Source organism: Rhinoderma darwinii, chromosome 3 (genome assembly GCF_050947455.1).
Source record: "Rhinoderma darwinii isolate aRhiDar2 chromosome 3, aRhiDar2.hap1, whole genome shotgun sequence".
Lineage (NCBI taxonomy): Eukaryota > Metazoa > Chordata > Amphibia > Anura > Rhinodermatidae > Rhinoderma > Rhinoderma darwinii.
Window position 1 is genome coordinate 376,450,102 of NC_134689.1, and position 21,572 is coordinate 376,471,673.

Here is a 21,572-nt window from a genome sequence, read left to right on the forward strand (position 1 = left end):
AAAAACACACCTACGGAATTGATACACATTTACATTATAGAGTAGCTAGTTCCAAATAGCATCTAGGCAAGAAAGATCAGTGTATAACATCTTAGAAATATTTGCACATTTACAGAACAACCATGGAATATAAGAGACAATTACAAAGCGTTTCAATTTAAAATTAAACTGCTCAAACTGGAATACCCTTTTAAAAGAGGACCTGTCACTCGCTCCTACAAAGTCAGTTATTAGACGCACGGAATTGCCGCGGTGTCCGAGTCCAGCGGTATTTGTTCCTTACTTGTGTGCCCCCCCATTGCGAAGATATTGCCCCCTAAACAATATGTAAATGTGCCACTGGTTAGCCAATGGGCGGAGTTAGCAGAGAGCCTCTGACACTGACCTATCAGTGTGAGGCTATTTCTTCCAGACAATCCTAGGCCAGCGTCATCGCGTGAGTCTCACTTCATAGGAGCCAGTGACCGGTTCGCTTTAGGCTGTCCTCAGATTTTTTTTATTTTTTTTCCCCCTTTGGATGATAGGTAGCCAAAGTAGCAATTATCAGCAAAGAATCGGTGGGGTGGGTTATGGGAGGTTTTTAGATTAAGGGTCCATTTGGGACCCCACTATTAGCCAGGGTTGCTCCCGCAGATGGACTTGGGCAACAATTAGAGTAACGTCACACTGAGTGGCTGAAAACCATTCAATTTGGTGCATTTTTCAAATTGATTAATTGATGCGCATTCTTAGTTTACCATCGAAACCGCACAGCCATTCTAAATTTTGAAACTGCGCCAAACAGCACGTCTGCGTGGTTGTAGACGGCTCCGTGTGGCTTTACTCTGATATGGTTGTCTACTCATCACTACATTTCTGTAGCCAACTGTGACAACCTCCGGCGATACAAGCTAATCGCTGGGCCGGCTTCACGCTGATGACCGATCCAGACAAAGGCCACAGGTCCGCGTGGGCTTTAAACACCTTTCCTTAAAGAGGCTCTGTCAGCAGATTCTCAAACCCCTATCTCCTATTGTATGTGATCGGCGCTGCAATGTAGAGCACAGTAACGGTTTTGTTTTTTTTTAAAAAAACTTTCATTTTTGGCCAAGTTATGAGCAATTTTATATATATGCAAATTAGCTTTGAAATGGACAACTGGGCGTGTATTGTGTTTTTATCTGGGCGTGTTTACTTGTTTTACTAACTGGGCGTTGTGGAGAGAAGTGTATGATGCTGACGAATCAGTGACCAATCAGCATCATGCACTCCTCTCCATTCATTTACACAGCACATAGTGTTCTTACTAGAACCATGTGCAGCCACATACACAAGTGTCCTGATAATGAATACACATGACCTCCAGCCTGGACGTCATGTGTATTCAGAATCCTGACACTTCAGAATCTTTTCTGTGAGATTTCCATCAAGGGAAACGAAATCTTGTTTACCTCGTAATCTCGCGAGAAAAGATTCTGAAGTGTCAGGATTCTGAATACACATGACGTCCAGGCTGGAGGTCATGTGTATTCATTATCAGGACACTTGTGTATGTGGCTGCACATCGTTCTAGTAAGAACACTATGTGCTGTGTAAATGAATGGAGAGGAGTGCATGATGCTGATTGGTCACTGATTCGTCAGCATCATACACTTCTATTCACAACGCCCAGTTAGTAAAACAAGTAAACACGCCCAGATAAAAACACAATACACGCCCAGTTGGACATACGAAAAAAAACACGCCCAGTTGTCCATTTCAAAGCTCATTTGCATATATATATATAAAATAGCTCATAACTTGGCCAAAAATGAACGTTTTTTAAAAAAAACGTTACTGTTATCTACATTGCAGCGCCGATCACATGCAATAGGAGATAGGGATTTGAGAATCTGGTGACAGAGCCTCTTTAAGGTGCCATTAGATGGCCCGATACTGGCTGTGAAAACAAGTGCCAATCAATGATACAGCCGGACCGGCGCTCGTTAGCTCCATTCACAAGGAACAAGCATTAGTAATGTATGGGGACGAGCGATCCTTACTACGATCATTCATCCCCAAGCATTAGTAATGTATGGGGACGAGCGATCCTTACTACGATCATTCATCCCCAAGCATTAGTAATGTATGGGGACGAGCGATCCTTACTACGATCATTCATCCCCAAGCATTAGTAATGCATGAGGACAAGCCATCATTACTACGATCATTCATCCCCAAGCAATAGTAATGTATGGGGACGAGCCATCCTTACTACGATCATTCATCCCCAAGCATTAGTAATATATGGGGACGAGCGATCCTTACTACGATCATTCATCCCCAAGCACAAGTAATGTATGGGGACGAGCGATCCTTACTACGATCATTCATCCCCAAGCATTAGTAATGTATGGGGACGAGCGATCCTTACTACGATCATTCATCCCCAAGCATTAGTAATGTATGGGGACGAGCGATCCTTACTACGATCATTCATCCCCAAGCACAAGTAATGTATGGGGACGAGCGATCCTTACTACGATCATTCATCCCCAAGCATTAGTAATGTATGGGGACGAGCGATCCTTACTACGATCATTCATCCCCAAGCATTAGTAATGTATGGGGACGAGCGATCCTTACTACGATCATTCATCCCCAAGCATTTGCGTCATGTCGTGACATTGTTGGGGGTCGCATAAATGATACGATCAACCAATGAACAAGAGTTTGCTCGTTCATCGGCTGATCTTTGCTCTGTTTACACTGGGAACCGATTGGGTACAAGCGTTCAAACACTTGTTCAACCAATCATCGGCCCGTCTAAAAGGACCTTTAGTAATACTTAGGGCAGCAGAGATAAGTCGTTCCTATTGGTTTACAACATACCACAAGGATTTCTTCCTAATATAAAGTGGTAAATGAACATCACAAAGTTCTCCCCTAAAACATCAATCACTGGAGAGACCAAAGTCCATGTATTTATGGGAGAGCGGCCAGAAACCAACACGGTAAAGATGGGAACTGGTTAAAATCCTCTTATTCTCCGACTACCACATCTGACATTTAACCTGCACGTCAATTTATTTCCATAGATAATGAGGCAGATTAATAAAATTATCACAGATCGTTTCAGTGCGTTCTTTTCATTTTCGGTAGGTAATAAGACGACCCCGGGGTTGTCAGCCATTGTGCAAAACAGATTTTCCACTTTATTATTCCAGAGCAAATTGAGGATTGTAATACTTTTCATTGCATACGATATTAGACCGAACAACTTGGCACCACACAAGTCAGCGGCTGACAACGTTACCTTGTACAAGGCACCAAATTATGGGAGGTTTCGCCTGTAAATAAGGTCGAGCTTCATGTGTGCAGGGACTACTTTAGGTTCGAGTGACTGTGAGGTGCACATACAATGCACTGTGTACACACACACACACACACACACACACACACACACACACACACACACACAATAGATCCTATAGTGACAAGATCTACAGCCCTCATGTGTCAGTATGAGAACAGCGCATCGATACAAGGTCACATGCTTCCACAAGCCAATCACATACACACACACTATACACATACATGATGTTCCCACATAATGGTATCCAGCGGCCGGTGCATACTGTATACAGCCCCTCCTCTCTATCACTGCAGCGTCAGCTCATTACACGGATCACATACACACTGTATATATGTACATACACTGCCGCCCGGCTTCTTCCTAGGTCTACACTACAGAATAAATATTGAATAAGAAGCCTTTTCTTCAAATAATCAGTTACCGCATATAAGCCACCCCCCCGGGCCTCCTCTCCCAGAAAATGGCGCCGGCTCGGGGCTGCTCTCCAGGTCCTGGGTTCCTCCTCCCCGGTATTTCTCCGCTCACACAATTGCCGTGAAGAGTCCCGCACATGTATAAACCGCAGGGCACGCCGCCGCGATAAAAATGCTTACACACACACCCGAAGCGCGTCACCAGCGGCCGCTTCCCACCCGTCCGACACAGGGCCCGCCAAGGAGAACCAGCGTTACGAAAATTGCGCAACGTTGCCGGCGGTTAACACAGCGGCCTTCGTAAGTGCTCTATTCACGACGGGGGGAACGGAAGACTTCCTCTCCCAAGCAATGCGCCAATGGCGTAGCTAGGGCTTTTGCGCTACGAAAACTACGTGACAGATGAAAGAACGGGCCCGTCACCGCAGCAAAGGAGGTTGAAAGCTGCGTGACGCTGGCGGCGTAAGGTTGCAATTCACGAACGCGTTGGCCTAGTTACGGAAATGACGTCATGCGCAGCAGGAGCGTGGTGATGCAATCGAATGTAAGTCCAGGCACTGCATACACGCAATGGGTACAGCTACGTAAATAGCGCAAACGTGTTCCCATCACCAGTTTATACTATTTATTTAAACATTGTACCGAAACTGAAGTTATAATTTTCCTAACAGACGGGTAATACATACCATCAACATGATTTACTAGGAGATATTTTTTTTTTAAAGAGAAAAGAAAAAAAATGACTGAAAAAAACAAAAAACTACACGACAAAGTGCCAGTTTTTAGAGTCTGTTCACATTTGTGTCATGATCTTCATTTGTAACACATCCATGACAGATCAGTTTTCAAATGTATACTGGATAACCCAAACATGCCCTGTTGACTTTTCGGGGTCTATATAGTTTCCTGTATTTTTGATGGCTAGCGTGAACATTAATACAGAGCCAATTTTATTTTATTTTTTTAAATGCTAAAAAAACAACAAACACCACACCAAAAACCACAAATCCTCTTAAAAATCCAGAATGACTTTTAAAGGCAGATGTTTTTTCTGCTTGCTAAAAAAAACCTGTGTGTGCACATAACCATATTAAAGATCTGTGTAACTGCGCCCATAAAAATATACGAGCCCATGCTGTACCTCCGTGTGTGTCGCATTTTACATGGTGGCATAACAAAGTTGTTGGTTTTTTTCTTATATGTGAAATCCGTAAGAGGAGGGGGGGGGAGCTTTACCTCCTATTGAAATCAATAAAAGGAGATTTGGTGCATTATTTAGCACGGATTCTGACATGGTTTTCGCATCAAAATCGGCACCAAAGAAACGCAGTGTGGAGTGGGCCTAACAGATGTTGCTTTTCGAATAAATTCTGCATTTCAATTATAAAAATCGTGCACACTACGAGCTTCAAACTTTCTCGAATAGAAAAAAAATAAAAAAAGATTAAAAAAAAGATACAAAAGGCAAACACAGGGGTAAACACTCAAAAACAGGTCAGACAGAAAGTAAAGCATCCAGCACATAAGTGACCGAGTACATGATCTATGGGGGAGGGGCGAGGTGACCAAACAAGTCATTTGCTCTTGTACAGGACACCAAGTCGTCTTGTCTTGGAGCCCCCCCCCCCCCCCACCCTTACAGCTGTCTGGAGCAAAGCCAACGCCTCACACAAGAACAGATGATAAAATAGTTAGAGGGGTTGTCGGCTGTAGAGCAGGGCTTGCTTGCCTCCACCCAACAGGTCACGTATGGAGTACAGGAATTTCCACAATCGTTGAAGACCCTCCTGCTATAGACCATCCTTTTTCATTAGGGTAGCGTTTCTCAAACCAGTCATCAAGGAACCCAAAATGGTCACATGGGAATGTGTTGACTATTGTACCCCAGTTTTCTGGTGTAGAAAAGGCGCAAATGCTGCAAGTCGCAATTTGCGGAAGTCCAAATTTTGAGTTTTGCGCCACTAACACCTCTTTACTGAACAGTGGACGGAGCTTGGTCAAAGACGGGGCCTTCAGCCGCCCAACAAATTTAGTATAACTTATACCAGGAACAGGCGTAAATTATTGCAAAAATCGGAGTTAAGAGATGCACCTAATTTACTAAGAAACATGCGCCTCTTAATAAATGATACGCATCTTACTCCAATCTATTAGGTTGTGTTTACAGGAGTTACTTTTTGTTGCATTTTTTTTATGGGATTCTCATAATCGCGGCAAAAACGGTGGCTTTATTTTTCAAAAAACAACAAAATGATGCAGTTTTACTGCGATTCTGAAAACCTCAACAAAAACCTCAACAAAAAACGACTCATTAACCCCTTAGTGACCAGCCCATTTTAGGCCCTAATGACCAAGCTATTTTCTTCGTTTTTCTATAGTCGCATTCAAAGAGCTATAACGTTTTTATTTTTTCGTCTACATAGCTGTATGAGGACTTGTTTTTTGCGGGATTAGTTGTGCTTTTTAATAGTACCATTTTTGGGTACATATAATTTTTATATTAACTTTTATTAACCCTTTTGGGGGGGATTATAAAAAAAACCTGAAATTCCGCCATTGTTCTATGCGTTTTTAAATTGACGCCGTTCACTGTGCGACGTAAATAACATGTTACCTTTATTCTATGGGTCGGTACGATTACGGCGATACCACATATGTGGAGGTTTTTTATGTTTTACGACTTTTGCACAATAAAAACACTTTTGAACTAAAATTATTTGTTTTTGCATCGTCGCTTTCCAAGAGCCGTAATTTTTTTATTTTTCCATCAATGTAGTGATTTTTTGGGCTTGTTTTCTGCGGGACAAGACGTAGTTTTGAATGGTACTGTTTTGGGGTGCATGGGACTTATTGATTCATTTTTATTATGACTTTTTGGGGGGCAATGGAAAAAAATTGCAATTTCGCCATGGTTTTTTGCATGGTGTTCACCTTGCGGTTTAAATTACAAATTAACTTTATTAATGGAGTCATTACGGTCGCGGCGATACCACATATGTGTACTTTTTTTTTTTTTTACACTTTTACTAAATAAAACCACTTTTTATGGAAAAAAATGGTTTTATTTTTTTACTGTACTTTTTATTAATAATCTTTCACTTTGATGACTGATTTTATTAGTCCGACTAGGGGACTTTACTGTGCGATATTCCGATCGCTGCTATAATGCTCTGGTATACTTCGTATACCAGAGCATTATTGCCTGTCAGTGTAAATCTGACAGGCAATCTGTTAGGACGTGCCTCCGGCGCGTCCTAACAGGAATATGTCCAGGGCAGACCTGGGGGCTTTTATCAAGCCCCCGGCTGCCATGACACCCCATCGGAGACCCGCGATTTCATTTGCGGACCGCCGATGGGTGACAGAGGGAGCGCACTCCCTCTGTAAACAAAGTTAAATGCCGCGGTCGCTATTGACGGCGGCATTTAATGGGTTAAATGGCCGCGATCGAAGTAAACTTCGATCGCGGGCGTTGGAGCAGGAGCTCAGCTGTCATCAGACGGCAGAGCCCCGGCTCCTGCCTGCACGGGAGACCCGTGCAGGACTTAGACTTGGCTGACGTGAAAAGGCGTCAGACTAGCCTAAAGCCCATTAGTGAATCACGTGAAAAGGCGTATTAGTGGTCACTAAGGGGTTAATACACCCTTGTGTCTATGCAATGCCAGTCTAAGTAAATCCCCCCCTCCCCCCATGTCTAGAGAATTTCCCATAGAGAAGACTCGTGCCAAGTATTGATCACAGTCAAACAGAATCAGACACTGCGGTTCATGAGCGTTTTTTCCAGCAAACTGCAGCAAGACCCATGCCATTTTGCCGCCATTTTTTATGCTGGCCAAAAGTTGAATTAAACCCCAACTCAAGACGCCACCTTATTTACACGTCATCTGTCCGGGTGTGGATTTGAGAAACACTGCATAAAGCTGGGTTCACAGGTCATGATCATAGGGTGTTTTTTTTGTTACTGTTTTTGCAAAATGACGCAATTTTACCAAAATTGCAGCAAAAAAAAAAAAAAGTGCTACTATAGGAGATCCCCTCCTTATTAGTCTGCCAGTACACGTAGCAGCGGTGTGCCGTGACGTTTCAGACCCCATTCACACGTGTCACAATTAAAACAGGATCCAGCACAGATTACACAACAAAATCTGCATTAAACCATGTTCACACGCTGCACAAAATCTCTGGATTAACAAAGTGCGAGTTAATCCAAGGGATTCTGCCAATTAAAAGCCAGCGGATTGTACGTACCCAAACTACATCAGCGGCAACAATCCTAGATCAGCCTCAGATTTCTGCAGTAAATAGGTATCCAACCCGAGTGTACACAGCCCTCCTGCGAATAGCCTGGTTTTTGCGGTAGAAATCACTGGCCATATTTTGGTGGTGCACATCCCCCATCTTAGTCTGTTAGCCAGATTTTAAAAATCTCGTCAAAATTATAGTCTGACAGGTCATAGATACATGTGAGAAGATCATACTGATCTCCGAACGAACGAGCGAGCGCTCACACACCTTCTGACTGGATTTCTCCTTTAAGATCAGGCCGTCAGACGTAGGCGAGACAGGGGCATCCCCAACATTCAACAATTGCGTGGTCACATGATCACGGCGGACCAATGGGAATGACGATGATTCGATATTAACTGGCCACTTGTCAGCAAAAATGTGAATGTAGCCGAGGTCTCACATACAACCAATGTCTGAATACACCGACAAAGCACCTGAATGGGGCAGTGGATACAACCATATCAATACACAGGCAATGCAGAATTTGGGTCTTTTCAGCATGCTCCATCAGATCTAAATATATGGCAGCACATTTTGGACTAGAAGCCTCATTTTAGTGCTTCGGGGGGAATACTAGTTCTGATATATGGCATTAAAAAAAAACAAAACACACATACAGGTACATTGTTACGATATGAGATGAAACACTGACACGGAAACCAGTCACTATTAAGCAGGATGCACGGCCTATGAATGGTTTTCTGTGGTTTGTTAGTTCCCCAAGAAACCCAGTAACTGTAGCATCCAGTCTACAGACACAAACCTCCCAGAGAAAATCACGGCACACCATAATAAACCTCATCACTATATCCAGCGCAGGATGGCAGCCCACCACTTCATTGTATAGAGCTCTGCCGTTACCAGACACCAACAACAGCAGCGCTCTTATTAGTGACAGCCCTTTACATCCACCATCCCTTCAGTGTAGGGTGGATTTATATTATACTTGGTCCTCATGATCATCACACATGACCTTAAGTCAGACCCGCATACATAAGAACACATGGCGCATACAGCTCTGCCAAACTCCACGAGGCAGGAGAACAATCATTCATTCCGAAATGGATCCAGAAACACCAACACTTGTCCTTGGTTTGGGTTTAGTATTGCAGCTCAGTCATATTCACGGGGATCAGCTGCAATGCCAGACACAACCCATGTACCTTTTTTCTGTAATCCTGGACAAGCCCTGTAAATAAAGTAGTTCTCCTAGGACAGATCCTTTCCATTCACCATCTCAAAATGAAATGCTGACTGACCCCTCTATACTGAGACCATTGGCATTACATCTCCTGTCACTGACGACATATTCTACCACCAGGATCACACGGGCAGCAACGTCTCCATCCAGGATCACATGGGCAGCAACGTCTCCATCCAGGATCACACGGGCAGCAACGTCTCCATCCAGGATCACACGGGCAGCAACGTCTCCATCCAGGATCACACGGGCAGCAACGTCTCCATCCAGGATCACACGGGCAGCAACGTCTCCATCCAGGATCACACGGGCAGCAACGTCTCCATCCCTGACTTCTATATGAATCATGCACTACATGTACAGCAATGAACTCCCAGCAGCGCATACAACAATCCACCATGCGCCTAGAAATCTACAACAGACCATTAGAATTTTTCCTCAGCCTAAGACTGGATTCACGCATTTTGGGTGCGTAGCAGTTCCGTGTGGCATCGGTATTTGGTGCGTGCCCGAGTGATTTTCGCGCATATGGATCGTTATGACACTGTTTTTAGGTTTACAAACATAAAAGCAGGAGGTGCTTTTAGGTTTTCATTCATTCATTTATTTTACAAACTGTAGCGCGAATCACACGCGGCACACAAGTGCTTCCGAGTGATTTTCACGCACCCATCGACTTCAATGGGTGCGTGATGCGCGAAAAACCGCCAAGTATAGGACATGTTGTGAGTTTTACGCAGCGGACAAATCACGGACAGTCTGAACATCCCCATTGCCTAACATAGGTCCGTGCGAGGCGCGTGATTTTCACATGTGTATCATGGACGTTAAATACGCTCGTGTAAATAAGGCCTAAGGCTAGATTCACAACGGCCCCATTGAATTACACAGGTCCGCAAAATACGCTCGTGTGAATCAGGCCTTAGGAGGTACCTGTGCAGGGAAAGGGCCCAGAAGGGAAACATGGGACGGCGATAATCACAGTAAGTATATATATATAATATATATACACACATACATTTATCGTAATGTAGGAAAAACACTTTAAAATCGCTAATGTTACGTACAAAAGGAGCAGCAGTGGCGGCACGGCCATGTGTTACATAAAAAACATGCAGCGCACATACTTCACAAATGGAGGGAGTCTGGTCCATCTAATAAAAGGCTCCAGTCAGACTTGTCCCAGGGTCAGCACGTGTGGCAGGAGTCAGAGGTTACAGGACGGCACGAGTCCCCAATATTACGCCAGTCTCTACACAAACCTTTAGTGCTTATTCACGCGGTGAGGTCATATCGCTGTCTTTACCGCAATGTTGATAAGATCACAGCAAAAAGAAAGATATGACCGCCCCGTGTGGAGAAGTTCTTAGACCAGGGCTAGACAGACTTTTGTAGCACTACGGATTGAAATGTAACTCGTGAGTGACAGCTGCAGTCCGAGATTTCATGTATTCATTTGGAATACTGTGCTGAAGCATCATGGGATTGATAGCAAATCAGATGGGAAGAGAAAGCTGGGGAAATCTAAGAATCAAGATGGGGGACTTTTTTAAAGCACAGACAAGGCAGCAGTTTATAAGGGAAGTACAGAATACATAAAAGTGTAGTGTGGTATACAGTCAGGTGGGGAATGCAGGCATGGAAAGTTGTGTTACCATTTAAAACCAATCAGAAGTACTACAAATTATCTAGGTGTAGTCCGAGCCTTAAAAGGGAACGTTCTGAATGTTTAATTTTTGTTTCATTGAAGGGGTAGTCCAGTTTAGAAAACGTATTTTCATATCCCCCATTAGAGACTCTGAGTTAAAGGGTTTTTCTCAGAATCGACAATTGTCACCTATCCAAAGGATTCAGGTCCCAAACCCCCAGATCCTCCTTACTGTGGTCAAGCAGTGAAGAGGAACAGAGGGTTCGGGACCCTGTTCTCACGATCAGTGGAGTTCCAGCAGTGAAGCCCCCAGCGATCAGGCAATTATCACCTATCCTGTGGATAAGCGATAATTGTCTGTCCTTGGAAAGCCAGTGTAAGGGTATGTTCACACGGCCTATTTTCGGCCGTTTTCCAGGCGGCCGAAAAATCGGAAGCAGAACGCCTCCAAACATCAGCGCATTGATTTCAATGAGAAAAACTGCGTTCTGTTCCAATGGGCCATTTTTTTATGCGGCCGTTTTGAAAAACAGCCGCGTAAAAAAACGTCAGTGGAAAAGAAGTGCAGGACACTTCTTGGGACATTTTTGGAGCCGTTTTTCATAGACTATTGAAAAAAGCTCCAAAAATGGCCATAAAAAACGAAGCGAAAAACGCGAGTGGCTTCAAGAACTTCTGAAAATCAGGAGCGGTTTTCCCTTGAAAACAACTCTATTTTCAGACGTTTTTAGTCTAGTGTGTGTAATAGTGGGGGGGGGGGGGGACTCCTCTATTGAGATCCTTTTTTTTGGCCAGAGTGGAGTGCAGTTACCTAGAGCATCTCTTGCTTTGGAGGTCTGACCAGTATGACGGACTAGCCATTAACCCCTTAATGACCAAGGATTATTTTTTGTTTCCCACGGTCGCATTCCAAGAGTCGTAACTTTTTTTTTTTTATTCCGTCGACATAGCCGTATAAGGGCTTGATTTTTGTGGGCCAAGGTGTAGTTTTCATTAGTACTATATTGCGGGGATACCATATATGTTTGTTCTATTTGTTTTGATACTTTTACAAAATAAAACCACTATTTTGGGGGAAAAAAAGGGGTTTCTCACACACACTATATATATATATATATATATATATATATATATATTATTTTTTTCCATAAACTTTAATTTGACTGCTTTACTTTTAGTCCCCCCAGGGGACTTCACTAAGCGATCTGCTTATAGTATACCAAAGCATTATTGCCTGTCATCTATCCATGGCCCATTAGGCAGTTGCTGAAAGCAGACCTGGGGGCCTGTTAGGCCCCCAGCTGCCATGAAAACCCAACGGCGCCCCGCGATTTCTTTGCGGGGGTGCCGATAGGGTGACAGAGGGAGCTCTCTCCCTCTGTCAAACACATTAGATGTCGCTGTTGACAGCAGCATCTAATGGGTTAAACTGCAGAAATCGAAGCGCGCTTCGATTGCGGCAGGAGCCAGGCTGTGTATAGCAGCCGTGCTCCTGCCGCTGATCGCGTGGGTACACTGGCAGTATCCGCTCGAACAGAGGACAGATAGATCAGTCCTTTTGCAGGAACTAGCACCTGCACAGGACGGATATATCCGTCCGTCGTTAAGAGGTTAATGTGAAGGGACACTAAGGCTGTGGTGGCACTGCAGGGAAATTCAACACTCAGGCTACATGCACATGTTGCGTATTTTGCTGCAGATAAAAACCACATCAATACGCAGGTAAAAAGTTTTTACGTTTTGATACATTTTTTGGCGCATTTTCATGTTTTGGTGCGGTTTTCCTTACCACTAGGCAGATACAATTTGAAAGCGGAAACGCAAGATAAATTGACGTGCTGCAGGTTTTAAAATCCGCACCTCAGTTCAATTTATGTGCGGACAAAATACAGCAGCGTGTACATAAGATTTCTTAGAATCTCATTTACTATGCCGGTACTGTATTACGCTGCGGTTTTGCCGCACACAAATATGCACGGCAAAACCGCACATAATACGCATCGTGTGCATTGACCCTTAAGGTGGTTTTACACGGGCAGATATTGTCCACCTATTAACGAGCACCAATCGATAATACATCTTGTCGATCTGCGGTCATTTGCACTTTTCAAACAGATCAACAATTGGGAGCATGGGGACGAACGATCCTTACTACGACGCCATTTATTTCTATTTAGAAAGACTTTTCGGTTGTGGTCGTATTGGAAACACATACTTCCTTCCTGTATTATCTGTATAGACCGCATTGCAGGCTGTGTGTACAATGATCGAGAACAAACGTTCATTCCAGTGATCGTTCCCAGTGTAAAAAAGGCCTTAACCAAAAAGGTTTAATTTTTTTAACAAAAACCCACTTTAAAAAAATGTTCTGATGATACATTGCCTTGAAGGGCTGAGCTGCAGTACATACGAGCCCCAGTGCCTAGAGAACTAGATTCTGCTGATCAATAGGTGTCCTGGGGGTCAGATCTCCACCAGCCACCCATTCATAATGCCCTCAGTGCATATTACTGGTAATGAAATATGAGAAGTAGAGACATTCTCCCAAAATATCAGTTAGTATACATGAAACGTGAAAATAATTTTTAAAGATAATTTCTTTGCCGAGAGCGCCAATGTCCTCATGACAACATTTTCTGCTCTGTTCAGAGTTATCACAACACATGTGCTGCAAGGCGGCCGTACTAACCTCAACTTAGAGTATATCAAAACTGAAAGTACATTAGACCGCACACGACGGGCGGCTGAGAAGGCACCGCCACCACTTATACATGGCACATCAGGACAGGGATCCACAGGGAGAATCTGGGTCTAATAGGAGCAGGGAAGGGAAATGTCATAACTAAGTACATCCCAATACTTCAGACAAAGCCAAAAGTTTCCCTCGGTCGTAGAGAACGTGTGACCGGTCATAGACATGGTGGGGGTGAGTGAGAAGGAAGGAGCTGCCGCAGCCTTCACCTCTCCAGAATGAAGCAGAGGGGAGAGACTTTATATAGCACTACAGTCACTGGTGGGGGTATCAATGTACAGACCACCTCTGGAATAAGCTCGCTAACTAGAAGTATACTGGAAGGACATGTGGGTCATTGTGTGACATCCTAAACATTTTATGGCGTCTTAAAGGACCCAGGAGTGTCGTAGACAGGGACAGACAATACAGTGATCGGCTGAGAAGGCAACTAGTCCTTGTAGGAAGTGTTACGAGACAGCCAAGTTATTCCGTGTCTGGACGTCTCATTCATCACGAGACGTCCAGACAAGAGCTTCCTCTATGGTCGCGTTCACACCTTGCATATTAGTTGTGGAATCCACACCCAACATCCACAACAAAGTACAATGTAAGTGAATGGGGTTTTAAAGTAAATCTATCCACTTACAGAGTGTGTGTGTGCGTGTGCGTGTGCGTGCGTGTGCGTGTGTGTGTGTGTGTGTGTGTGTGTGTGTGTGTGTGTGTATATATATATATATATATATAAAAATTAAAAAACTAGCAGCACCTTCTTGACATGCCCGACCTATGGCAGAAATACGGCAGATTTTCACCGTGATTTCATTTAGTGCAACGCGTGATATCCGCAACGATTCGTCGGTGCAGATTTTTAGGCAAGTACAACAGCCTAGGTTTTGTACTTAGACATAGTAATACCATCAGAATCCGCTAACACCAAACCAGAAAACCAACATAAGTTGTGTACTGTAAATATAGATGCGAGGTAGACAAATGGAATGTCAGAGATACTTTATAACAAGGGCACAGAAGCCTCAATCCATCCCTTTGTGAGCAAACACGGGGAAAACGTGAACAAGAAACGCCAGGGAAATAATCCCCCTATTACTGGACTAAAAATCATAGCAACCAATAGCACCACTGCTTCTATTTTATTAGTGCAGGCCAGAAAACGTAAGCAGTGATCCCATTGGTTGCCATGGGAAATTAAAAACTTGTTGCAAAAAGGTACAGAAAAAAGTTCAAAACGTATTAAAAAGTGCAATTGAATGCTACAACCTCTGTCCACATGGAAACCCCATCTATTAGGCCTTATTCACACAAATGTATTTCACGTCCGTGTGTTGTCAGCACACTGACCAATGCAATGGGGCTATTCACAGAGCCATGTTTTTTCACAGAGCTTGTGTCCGGGAGTGAAAAAGACTGCATGTCCTATTCTAGTCCTTTTCTGCGGATCAGTCCCCCATCGAAGTTTACGGGTGCATGAAAATCACAGATGAATTGCGGATCCATTCATTTCTATGAGCCCATACACACGACCGTAGTTTACACGGATCGTGTGTGTGGGGGGGGGGGGCGAAATTGTGGACCGCAAAAATTCAGAACAAGTCATTTTACGGTCCGCAATTGGGGTCCGGCACCATTGAAATGAACGCACATCTTTTGCGTGCATGGTCAGTGATTGCGGACGGCCCGCGGATGCCACTCGGCGGCAGTCAGGTGCCCGTAAGCAGCTACAGCCGTGTGCATGAGGCCTTAGCCAGAGAGGAGAGCATAGATTGTTCTGGTGGATTCTGTGGTACCATGTGTTACGTAGATATCCACTGAAATAAACAGGCAACATGTATTGCTACCATACTACTAAATTCCACTGCATGGAGGGTGCAAGCGTACCAGAGTTTTAAGCTAAACCTTGAAGTTCTTGCAGCTGGAGCTGCCAAATAAACGGAGGTGAACAGTTCAGAAGAACTCTAGGTAAGCTTTTCCAAGGAAGCAAGTAGACCACCCGCGCAGGGGTTGGGGAAATCGCACCTAATTTTGACCAGTTTAAAGAAGACTTCTCTTCTGACAGGTCTATTTTAGTAAATACTTGTATTCTCAATGAAATAACAATTCTGGAACATATTTGCTTAGAACTCTGTGGTGTGCCATTCCTCTGTTATCCCTCCTAGAAATGTATGAATAAATTGACAACTGGGTCTTGCCATTCCCCTTGGCAAATGGGCGTGTCCCTACACAGTCTCTCCGACAGCAGTGATTGGACATGGCCAGGGACACACCCCCAACTGGTACCACCAAATAGTCAATTTAATCATGAGTTTGTAAGAGGAATAACAGAGGAACGGTACAATGCAGAGATTTAAGAGAAGATGCCGCAGAATAGCTATTTTATGGGGAATACAAGTATTTAGTGAAACAGACATGTCAGGAGAGGTGACAGGTTCCTTTTTAAGTTGATTTTAAAGTACATTGAGAACCTGGCTTCAGGGATTTGTCCCAGCGATCTTGAACCATGTGGTGGGGAGATCACTCAGTGCTCAGAGACTGTACAGCCCCTCGTATAGAGCCACACAGGCTCAGCCAGAATGGGTGTACGCAGATATTCTCCTCTCCCTACATACTGCATCTGATGGAGAATGGCCCATTTTTTTTGGTCAGATTCCATATGAATCAGACCCCCAAAAAAAGAACAAACAAAAACAACCCATACACCGCTCTATAAAATGAAAGGCATACAGCTGTACAGTAGTAGCCCCATGAATGCATATGTATATATAGATAGGAGCCGTATTACAGCTCCATGCAAAACACTCGTGGTAAATTGTGTGCATGAGCCTTTTCCTTTACTCAGAAAAAAGTTTACTAGCCACACAAAGGCTGTAAAAGAAACCCAATATACTTCTATTTACATTTCAAAGATCTGTTTGCTGTCAGTGAATGTAAACCTTTTTACAACATCTAGAAGCTGAAGGCAGGACAGACCCAATCCTCATTTGAGTGTTTGTTACAATTAAATCTATACAAATTTTTGGGCGACCACAAGTCTTAGTCCAGGTATTTTGCTACAATGTATCAGTGCAGATAAGAAGTATTAGCCTGGAGTCCAAAACTGTTTAGCTCAGTCTGAATACATCGTAGCAAATCCTATTAGGCCTGTCCTGGGTTTTTGCCTCCAGATGTAAACAAGCATGCTCCCATTCATTAACAGCAAGCACAGATCTTGAAAATGGTGGACTTTAAGTCTATTAGGAAGTTGCAGAACTTTTCATTATGAAATCCCATTATAATGTCTAATGTGTTAAAAAGTGGAATCTGAATATTCAATTTTCACTAAATAATTGTGCCACATGAAGCCAGGCTTGCAGACAGTGGGGGCAGCATATTTATTGGTCAAGCCAATGTTTTCAGCCTTTATAGAGCAAAGCAGGCACATGAGCCAACACTCCGCTCGCGAGAGTCACAAATCCCTATGGAATGTATAGGGAAATATTGATCTAGCCACAAAACAGATGCCACCCTACATGGGAGACTTGTATTCTACCCAAGAAGAAGAGGGGGGTGGGGTAAATAAGGAATACTAAGATGACCATCTAATACATTTTATTGTATACATCTTAAATAGACAAGACAAACAGCAGATACAGAACACAGTGTATGCCATCATCAGCAACATAATAATACACAACTAAATCAATATTTAAATAAAAATACCAAATTGTAATTTCCAGAATTCACAATGGCAAAAAAAAAAAAATCAGTTGAAAATCAAACATTAACACTGTAGTTAATACAAAATAGAAGATACATTATGTCTAGGTTGTGGTTTTTATCAATAGATCATATTTACGCAAGTTACGTTAACGTTCTAGAATGTCCGGGATATTTTACGCCAAAAGCGTATCCCAGCTCTTTCCTGCATAGATGTACGAGTCTCGTGACCCGCCCATTCTACAGACCCAGCCCACTGCTTTACGCAAGGAACGTAAATAAGCAATTCAGCCTGTACTGTGATAAACAGTGCAGCTCCCGCCAACATACAGCTAGGTGCATGCCAAGGATGCCTGCATTGCCCTACTATGACTCACACCGGTTTCACTAAGGAAAACTGGCCTTTCCAAGGCCAACACATACAGGCACTACGTAAACTGCGTATCTACGGGATTTTCCCAGCATTACGCCAATAATACCTTTACCGCACTCCACTCCAACACCACGACAAGAATTATCCAGCAAAATATACGCAAATAGCGTGGAAACCTCCACAAAACAATTACGTCAACTCCTCCCATCCACCAAACAGCCTTGGTTATGCAATGCGGGCCCGGCGTATCCCGCAACTGTGAATAGCTCAGGCTTTTGGCCCTGCGCTCACCTTCAGGGCCTCTCCGGGAGGCAGGGAGACGTAGCGACAATGCCAAGGATCAGGTCGCTGACACGGACAACCACAGAAACGGGACAACGGAGCGATCACCGACAGGGATTAATGGAGACGCACCGAGAGCGCACTCCCACGGCTCCTTCCTCACACAGCGCCGCCGCTACGCTCCGTGACGTAACACGCATACTCCCACGTCGTACTAGACCCGCCTCATCTAACTCGTTTCCTTCTGCGCAAGCGCGGGTCGTCGGGGCATTGACACGCCTCTTTCTGCGCAGTTAGCTCCTCCCGACCGCTGGCTGTGTTTGTACGGCCGGCGGTCAGGGTTCAAACCCGCGCCATAGACTTTTTACAGCGCGGGTATTAACTTGCTGCCCGAGTGATCGGGCAGCTGAATGTCGGGTCTCCGGCTGTCAGTGACTGCCGGGGACCCTGAGGAGAAGATAGAAGCAGCTTTCGCTGCTTCTGTCTTCTCTGATCTCTTTTACACAGCGCTCAATGAACGCTGTGTATAGGAATAGAGGCAGCGGACGCGCCGCTGTCTCTATTGGTCCCGGTGTTCATGTGACTGGTCACATGATCGCCGTTAGTGGCAGCAGTCTTACTGGATCCAGCACAGCCCTATCAGTGACAATCGTCACTATGAGAGGGCTGATTTCCCCTGTAACTGGGGCTGCTGTGCAGCTCCAGTTACAGTGGAAAAGATGGTGTAAAAGAAAGAGAAAAAATATATAAAGTTCCCTAAAGGTCTTTTTTGACCTTTGGGGGACAGACCATAGTAATAAAAAAATAAAAGTAAAGTGCAAAAAAAAATTAATAATAAATACGCATAAAATACCCACCCCCAAAAAAAACGTTCCCCCCCGCCAATCATTGTTGTAACGCTAGCGCTGACCCAATTACCCTAATATAGACATGTAATATATTAAAATTTACGGTATTCAATGACGATCACAAATAAAAGGTCTATTTTAGGGTAAAACTATTTTATTACCAAAAAAAATAGCTGAAAAGTAAAAAAGCTCATTTTTTTACTATTATTTTCAAACTTTAAGAATAAAAATTCTAAAATAGCAAAAAGGATGTGTACAGAAATGATAAAAAAAAAGAAACCCGCATTGACTACGGAAAAAACATTGCAAAAATCACGTCGCTATCCCAACAAATAAAAAAGTTATAGCCATTTAACTAACACGTGCTAAATATGGCTAAACGTTGTCTGGTCTTGAAGGCTCAAAATAGCCCGGTCCTGAACTGGTTAAACACATAGCGTTCTCTTCACTTAAAGGGAATGTGTCTCTAAATTTTTTAATTTTTTTCAGTTAAACAGTTAGTATATAAGTGATTACACATTGTTTTAATTTTTTCACAAGTCAGAAAATATTATAAATTCGATTCTAATTTATAACATTTCCATGTGCTGGTCACTAGATGGAGCCATTCCCCAAATTGCAGCATTGGCATGTGGTAAAGCAACCTCATTGCTTTATGCTGCAAATTTGGGGTAGACACACTCGCTCTAGTGTCCTCGCACAATCCCCCCTCCCTTATTCTGGCTAGTGCCAGGAGAAAGGAGGGGGTTGAATGTTCAAACCTCCTACACTGTGTGCCACCATTTTCTGAGCGAATGCACAGTGTAGGAGGATTAGATACAGTGGTAATCAGACAGTATAACATGAATATACACGAACATAATACACACATCACATACACAAACATAACTTGCCTGCTCCTGCCGGCGCTGCCGCCTCTGCTCCTATACCTTGCGTCTGCGCTGCCTTGAACATATGGCCGGAAGCCGCGACCGGAAGTCGTCATACTACTGTCCAGCCGCAGCTTCCGATCCACATGAAAATGGCGCCGGATTTCACTCTGCCGAAGACCTTCCTTTTGGTCTGTGTGGGAGCAGCGAATGCGCCGTTCCCACACAGACGGCGTACGCTATAGTGAATGGAACGGCTCCCGTTCGCATTCTCTATGGGGATGTATGTGCCGTATTCCATCTCTGTATGTGTCATTAATCAACACATACAGAGATGAAAAAAAAATGGCAGCCCCCATAGAGAAGTAAAAGTAAGAAAAAAGTACAACACAAAAACACAAATAAATAAAATTTATTTTAATAACATACTAAGGCCCCATGCACACGACCGTGCCCACAATGACGGCTTGCAATTGCGAGCACGGCCGGCCGCCGACTGCCACCCGCATTTTCGGGCCATGCTCCCATACAAAGTATGGGAGCACAGCCCGCAAAATGCAAAAGAACGGACATGTTCCATAATTTAGGAACATTTCTACTGCACGGACACCCCTCTGTAGCGCTACGGAAAGGTGTCTGCGTTCAATGAAAGTAAATGGGTGCATTTTTGCGGACCACTGTTGCGGTCCGCAAAAACGGGGGTTTTTTACGGTCATGTGCATGGGGCCTAAAAGCAATATTATATATTAAAAAAAAATTATTTCGTGACATCTTCCCTTTAAAGGTCTTCTCCAGATTTGTAGAAACAGACTATTACGTGTTTTATCGAAAGATAAAAGTTATTAATGTAATTCATTTTCCTTTTTCAGGCTTGGCCCTGGTGAACCTTCAATGTCTATTGAAATCATGTTCAGACACTTGATGTCTCTGGAAAAAAAATCATTTTAATACTCTATCCATAGACTATCCGCATTGTAAATCTTCATTTGTTTTTGGAAATGGATTCAGAAGGGGGTTGTCTATCCCACACTTCCAAACTTTCAAGTATCGCAAAGAGAGACAACCGATGTGGCATGCACACATTTTTTCCTTTTAAGCCATGCCTCTAGCCCCGCCCAATTCCTGCCCATACACACCCGGTTCAGCCCAGACAGTATCATGCTCCCATAGTGCCTCCCCACAGTATAATGCCCCCATAGAACCCCCCACACAGTATAATGCCACTATAGCTGCCCCCACACAGTATAATACCCCATAGTGCCTCTCACACAGTATAATGCCAAATACCTGCCCCATACAGTATAATGCCCACACAGATGCCCCCATACAGTATAATGCCCCACAGTGCCATAATGCCCCTGTTGATAGTGCCAAAGTGCCCACTGTAGATAGGGCCCAAATAGATGGTGCCAGCGCCCACATACTACCACAGTGCATACATAGTGCCACAGTGCCCACTGTAGATAGTGCCACAGAGCCTACAGTGCCACAGTGCCCACATAAAGTGCCAGGGCCCACATAGTGTCACAGTGCCCATGTAGCTAGTGCCACACCCCCCACAACCTTTGCGCCACCCTGCCTCTAGATAGCGCTAACACCCCCCCCCCCCCTTTGTAGATAACTCCATTGGGGCTCCTAGAATCCCCAGCCAGAGCATCGGTCACACTGCGGACGGGGAGTCCGCTCCAGGAGGAGCCCCTGACGTTACTGTCCATATATGAATAGTGACGCCAGGGGCTTCTGCAAGAGTGGATTTCCCGCCCAGAGCGTCGGCAACGCTCTGGCCGGGGATTCCGCTTCAGGAACAGCCCCTGACGTCAGTATCCATATATGGATAGTGACGCCAGGGGCTTCTCCAGGAGCAGAATCCCTGGC

General features: G+C 44.1%; 1 protein-coding gene across 5 annotated transcripts in view; it reads right to left on the reverse strand.

Annotated features, from left to right (window-relative positions):
- BRD4 (bromodomain containing 4) overlaps positions 1 to 18,307 on the reverse strand; it is a 56,667-nt gene extending 38,360 nt beyond the window's left edge. For 2 of the 5 annotated variants that reach the window (XM_075858783.1, XM_075858782.1), the window contains exon 1: positions 3,756 to 3,904. In XM_075858783.1, the coding sequence (XP_075714898.1) occupies positions 3,756 to 3,886 (131 nt within the window). In that variant the 5' untranslated portion in view covers positions 3,887 to 3,904. Of the gene's footprint in view, positions 1 to 3,755; positions 3,905 to 3,935; positions 4,112 to 17,989 lie in introns of those variants that run through there. The other 3 variants (XM_075858785.1, XM_075858787.1, XM_075858784.1) reach the window with 3 other exon arrangements.
- Between the last annotated feature and the right edge of the window lie 3,265 nt (positions 18,308 to 21,572).